The following is a 6,491-nucleotide window of genomic DNA, read 5'->3' as shown; positions in this document are numbered from 1 at the left end:
CCGTCATAGGAAAGTAGCTGTAAAAAGTCAATGAATTTTCAGTGACGACACAAAACTACGATAAATTTGCAGCCACAGCACAAAACTAAATCAAGCCAGAAAAGATAAAAATTGATATTGGAACCGTATACTAACCTTGTTCGGGTAACTATCCTTATCAAAGTATCTGAATCCTCCAGGCCATACAACGTCAGTTTCGTCCCCAAGGAGTTGGCAAACGCTCGTATGCCTGTTGATGGCGAAAGCTTGACAGGCTGCTAGCTGATTGCACCTACCAGCGCACTCCACAACGCTGAATACATTGACTTGCTCCAGTGTCACGGGCAGGACGCGGTAAAATTGCGCGCAAAGTAACACGTCGGTGAAAATCACCAAAATACTGCCTTGCAGCGCCATTTTGGATATAACTGTCTGCACGGTTTAAGTTACATGTATCGCTTGGTTCGCAAGTGTTGGGACTGGCAGTGCCGACTGGTAACTTAGCTATCCATTTGTGATGTGAACAGGTTCGTACGACGCTGTCTCATCAGTTGTGTCACGTGACCCGCCAGTAAATGAAAGCTGAGCAGCACTGTGACTTAACAGTAATGTTGCGTCTGACAGACGAACAAGTATCTGCTTTCCGTTTCGCGACTGTTTTCCGATTTGAATATTTTCATCACCGTGAAAATGCTGGATGACGACAACAAGTTACACTCAGATATATTTCTGCTTCTTACCACTATTATGACGTCAAAATCGAACGAAAATTGTTGCAACATGAAAAAAGTAAATGGTTCACACGTAAGACGTACAGCAAAGCAGAAATATATCTTCCTTAACTGTGCAACCAGAATTTCATGGCGAAACCTGATACTATCTGTTGTATAACGCTCACATTTGCAGATTTTTTGAATAGTGAAGTTGACAAAGTTTAAGCTTTCATTAAGCAAATGTTTGTAAACTTTAATATATTAACTTGAATAAAAGATTCGGCCGTCCTCTAATTAAAAGCATATCACCGTTGTCATCTACTCTGCGTGACAACGATGCAGTTGCAGGCTATGAACCAATGGAGATTCTTTATCACATTTGTATTACAAAGTTAAGCTTACCGTCGCTGACTAGGAAGTTGTCCGCACGTTACACATCACAATATTTGAAGTAGTAATCTCAAGCCTTGCATCCTTTTCCCATTGTATTTAACATAATCCAACAAGTAAAAATACTAAATATATATGTGTAAATGTTTTTGCCATGAAGCAATAAATACAACGATAAATAATTTGTTTAGAAATGAATCGTAAATTGGAAAAAATGAATCTTGTTATTTTGATTGCAAAATGGTCTATATTTAAGTTCCGTTGTATGGAATTACACGAATCTCAATTGCGAAACTTGGTACATCATGGGCTAGAACTGCGAACAGTAATTTAATTTAGTTGCGACGTCTTTATGTGCATATGTTGCGGGAACAACTTGTGATGTAAATTTTCCATAAGTGATATTAAAAAGGTGTCATACATTGAAAGAAAAAGCATTTTAGAATTATGCATTAATGGTTCTGGTCCAAAGTTTCATTCTTTCAGAAAAGTTTGCAAAATTGTATGATATAGGTTGAGTTTTCTTTGATTTTAGGGAACAATATGAAAAGGGTCGAAGGTGCATATTGTGCGGCCCAGTCTCTCCCTCGTCTTGGTCAATCTTTGTCGTTTTTTTTTTCAGGTGGTAACTCGATTATTTAACAATCGATTAATTTCTTGAATCTATACACAGAAACGACATTCTGGCAATGTCACTTTACGGCGTTTCGTAAAATATTCCGGACACGTTATTATGCAAATTTAACAGAGGACGTTCTTGTAGTGTGCACTTTTAAGTTGGTAAATAATACGTGACACGTTGTTGCCGCTTTCTGATTACCAGTACTCGATGAACGTCAACCGACATAGAAACCAGTCAATGGAGGTTTTAAAGTGCGTGTATTCATGTACCTTATTGACGTGAAAAAACACATTCGAATTCGATTGGTCTAAACAAGCATTATCAATCAAAGCCAGTAATTCCAATAGCTAGCTTTCAGGTGTTATATTTCATAACATACACATTTTCTCGTTGATTGATGTGGTGCTTATAGCAAACCTATCCCTTCGCGCTACTTTAAAATGTCAGTATTTCCATTTCTCGGACGTCAAAGAATCATTCTGGAGACAAGCTTCGGCATTTCGAATAATCTTTTTGTTGTAAGGGAGATTTCAGTAATTATGGGTGGGGGGATATCGGAGCATGTCTGTAGTTTAAAATGCTGTCCTCACCAATTCCTTTTTGTCAAATATGACCCTCCGCTTTACCAAACTTGTTGAACATGACCCTTCCCCAATTCTCAATTTTACGGTGACCTTGAACATTTTTTTATTTTGATACAGATAATGCAATTACCAGACACTAAAGTTATTCCAGACCCTAAGTTGTTTGATGGGCTTTGCGTGTGCAGGAGACATCAAAGAATCAAATTGACGTTATTTAGGTTCGATGATTTTGTCAAACTGAGGAAAAGAGATTTCTATACAGGAGGAAGACACTCATGCGCCAGCACTGGCCATAATGGTGCTTCAAAATTTAGTAAAGACACTCTCGCTGCTAGAAGCAAACCGTCTCTTTCCCATAGTAGGCCCTACCAGCTGAATTTGATTAACAGACATGCTTTAGAACTGATCCTCAAAACTCAGTAATTGTGAAACTGAGAGATCAAGTTGCTAGCCAGATTAATAAAGTCAGTGATGAAATATTTGTGATTAGGATATTGAGAGTTTGTGTTCACTTTCAAAATGTAAAATTTGCAACTACCCCCAACCCCGGCAGATTTTCAGAATATGCCCCCCCCCGGCTAATGCTTCCGCCCACCCCTTCATAATAAATGAAAGTTCCCTAAATTCATGTGACCAAAGGTGCCATTTAGCGAGTTACACGTTTTGCATTACCAAGGGTTCAAGACTGGTTGAATCACTCTGGTTTCTGTCGATGAATAGTATATACATTTGTGCACTGTAAGTGAATAACATTGCATGTAATTAGCTCCTTGACCGTGTACTCTAACGGTCTAGACACCCAAGGCTACATATTCTAAAAAAATTCTCTTTCGACTACAATTGCGTTGTAAATTACCCATTGCAGGGTTTCCACTGAACGGCTGGACGTGTCATAGTACTTCCATATAGGTGTTGCGTTTGGCTGACCTAGCGAGCATTGAAATGAAATGCCACTTTGCCGATTTAATATCGCCACAACTGTGTTTCTGGAATTTAACCAACATCGTCTGGGGCCATGTATTCGTGCCATGTGTGAATCGCCTCAGACTGAATGTTCAAAGACACAAAGCACGATTTAATGTTTGACGGATTGTTGTAAGAAGGCAGTACGAACTGTCGACTCCTGGGTTTTCTTTCTTGAAACTTTGACAACCCTACCACCCTACACACAAACCGCTCCGGTGAAACGTTACATTCCTCCAGTCGTCAGTGTAACGCCCAGAGAACCACCATGGTTTGCCCCAAACACATTATTGTCGATGGTGACTGCGGACCTGAATCGGAGGTGAACGGGTTAAAGTGTTTTCTTCGAAGACAAAAAGGCACCCAACCTTGAAATCCTTTTCGCAGTCCAGGCTATAGTTGATTAATCGCAGTCTACCTGTGTGTCTTTATACAAGTGCCCAGTGTGATGGTTTGATTCGTTGATATACACGTTACATTTTATTTATTGCATTCAGAGTGAGAAAGACCCAACCACGGGATCCAAAAAGGTCAATCATCCAATCCCTCACTGTGAAACAACATCAGCAAGTCAGAGCAGAATGCTTTGTTCTCAAGCAATGTTTTTAAATATGAGTAAATAATTTGAATTAAAATGTTCAGATTTATATTCAACTTTGGATAGCCAAAATTTGAGACGACTCCTAAGCTCTCTGATTTAATCAGCTGAGTTGATAAATTGCATTTGAAATAAGTGGAAAAATGCCCGTTTCGAGTCACGTTTGTACGCAATCAGAACATATCAAAGAATATATTTTGATGGAAGAAATTGCGATAACCTTCGCCTCAATAATACCAACTTGAGTGTTTTCGTCGACTGCACATGTAAGTGGCAAAATAAAGACTTGCTTTTAATGCAAAATTCTTCAAAGTTACCTAGATACTGTGGCAAGGCGTTCAAGTCTCGACTGGCTGGACAGGAAACGCTCCGTCGTTTTCGGAATTATATGCCTCTCGTTAAGAATTAACTTGGACTGGCAAGTAATGCGGTAAATTCTTTTTGTAGTTGAATGCATTGCAATTTGTCGTCTGACCAAGTTTGGCATCTGCCATGCGTGTTCACAGCTTGTAAGTCTTCTATTTAAAACTCACTGTATTTAGTGAACCCGAAGGTCCGCAAAGTCCTGTTCAAACTAAATTTGAGTGAGGTTGTTATGACAGAATGAAAAAGATCACGTGGAATTTGATGGTCAGTGGGATGAGGTAATTTTTTTACAAACTTTCTTCAATAGCTGTACTTTCGACATTTGTAACCCTGAGCAACCTACAAGTGTCGAACTGTCGACATAAACTATGGAAGTAGCTATATATACGTACATGAGAGCATATTTCAGCGCAGAGATATTTTGCCTGGAGGACCCGACGCCACAGCTCAATGCACAAATAAAATGCTAATAAAAACATAATCAATTTTAAGCTGTAACAACGGCTATAAACAGATTTTGAAGGTAAAGGTTAAGAAAATTGATGATGATGCATACGCCAAACACACATACGAAAAAATAACATCGAATGACAGACTTCCATTTCGTCGCTTTCAGTCTTCAACAGAGCTTTCGAAATACACACAAAGTGTGAATAATGTTTCTGTGAATGAAATGTATGCACTCTTCAAATTTTCAAAATGGTAGTCGTGTTACGGCACTCGTATATCATTTCTATTAAAGCCCCATGAGTGCATAATATTGCGCAACATATTGAGTTTCATATAATAAATACTTCTTGGCAATTATTAATTTTAGAAACACAACATCAAGAGAACGGATCACATTGTTTCAAGTTGGTGAGTAATTAACGAAATTAAAAAAGCCCTTTATTACTGGCGGTGTTTTGTTTCGATGACGTCAGTTGATATTGAAAGCGTTGTCGCAATTATTGCCATGGCGATGAGAAATTCTTGCGATATATTTTGGTACTTTCGTCACGTTTGCACGGAAGGTGCACTTTGTTTCACTGTGTTAAATGCTGGCCAACTCAAATAAGACCGTTTCCGTTATAGTAGTTGAAGTCGTGTTATGCAGGACCTGACAGTGTTTAAAAAGGGAACTTGAAATCTCTCTCTCTCTCTCTCTCTCTCTCTCTCTCTCTCTCTCTCTCTCTCTCAGCCGTGTAAGGTTCGTTCTTTGATTACAAGGACACACATTGGTTGCATCGTTTAGGATGGCTGATCATTTTTCAGAAACGCAAATTTAATGGGTCCGGGGTTGTTTTGCAAACAAGTCTGAAGAAACAGACAAATGTGCCTCAGCAATTTTAGGAGTGTCAAGGGCAATGAAGGACCGTCGCGGCATTCAGATCACTGTATTTCTCAAATGTGGTTTACAGGTTACCATCATTACCCGCTGCGAGATATCAGCCAGATATTATTCGCAATGGTGAAATTCTGACACAGTTCTGTTCACACAGTGCAGTCAAAGAGGTTCACTCGTTCAACTGCTTCGATAACGACACGCTTATAGTGCCATGACGACGACAAATTAAACGACGAAGTATATTGGATCCACTTAGTCTGTGTGCCAGCAAAAATCCTTAAACGACTCAGATTATAGGCATTGAATTGCGGGAAAACAGTTTGATTTCTAACCGGTTATTAAGTGTTTCGCCAACGTTTTAGTGCGTGAACCACACAAGAGAGCGTCTTTTGGGCAAGCTGCAAAGGGTCTTAAATAACAATTAGGGAGACTAGTGCCACATTTTTATACTGTCATGACAATACAATACCATATCAGCCAAATAGGAATAAAATTGAGTATGACATTTTAATTGGATTTGAAAATTGCTCGACACTGTGTCAGCTGACTTCACTTTAGTCTTCGTCAAAGTCAAAACAGGATCAATGTCTGTTGTAATTTAAGTTACTACGTTTGCTTCTAGCCCTCGGTATATTCAGTTCAAACAGTCAACCGTCATGTTTACTGACACTGACTTTTTACACTTCTGAGCACGCTTCTTTATCTTGCTGCACATGTAGAGCAAGATATCAAATGGTTTTCCAACGGTCAAACAGGGGATGTAAAATTGTGGAATTTCAAACATCTTTATGACGCAGACAAGCTATAATGCACAATGTACATGTTTTGTCTCGATCTCGAGGGCGCCATCACGGAAATAACGCGGTTTTCGTCCGCTTTGTACTTGTCCACACCTCGTGTACGGCACACGTTCAAAATTTATTTCATATTTCACATTTCATGCCTCGCA

At 39.2% G+C, this 6,491-nt stretch overlaps 1 protein-coding gene across 1 annotated transcript in view; it reads right to left on the bottom strand.

Annotated features, from left to right (window-relative positions):
• The window catches only part of LOC139134193 (uncharacterized), a 41,549-nt gene extending 41,022 nt beyond the window's left edge, over window positions 1-527 (bottom strand). The window contains exon 1 of the mRNA XM_070701141.1: window positions 136-527. Coding sequence (XP_070557242.1) covers window positions 136-396 — 261 coding nt within the window. The 5' untranslated portion in view covers window positions 397-527. The remainder of the gene's footprint in view (window positions 1-135) is intronic.
• Between the last annotated feature and the right edge of the window lie 5,964 nt (window positions 528-6,491).

This window comes from Ptychodera flava, chromosome 1 (genome assembly GCF_041260155.1).
Source record: "Ptychodera flava strain L36383 chromosome 1, AS_Pfla_20210202, whole genome shotgun sequence".
Lineage (NCBI taxonomy): Eukaryota > Metazoa > Hemichordata > Enteropneusta > Ptychoderidae > Ptychodera > Ptychodera flava.
The sequence above is the reverse complement of the archived record's forward strand: the minus strand, read 5'-3'. Positions and strand labels throughout refer to the sequence as shown.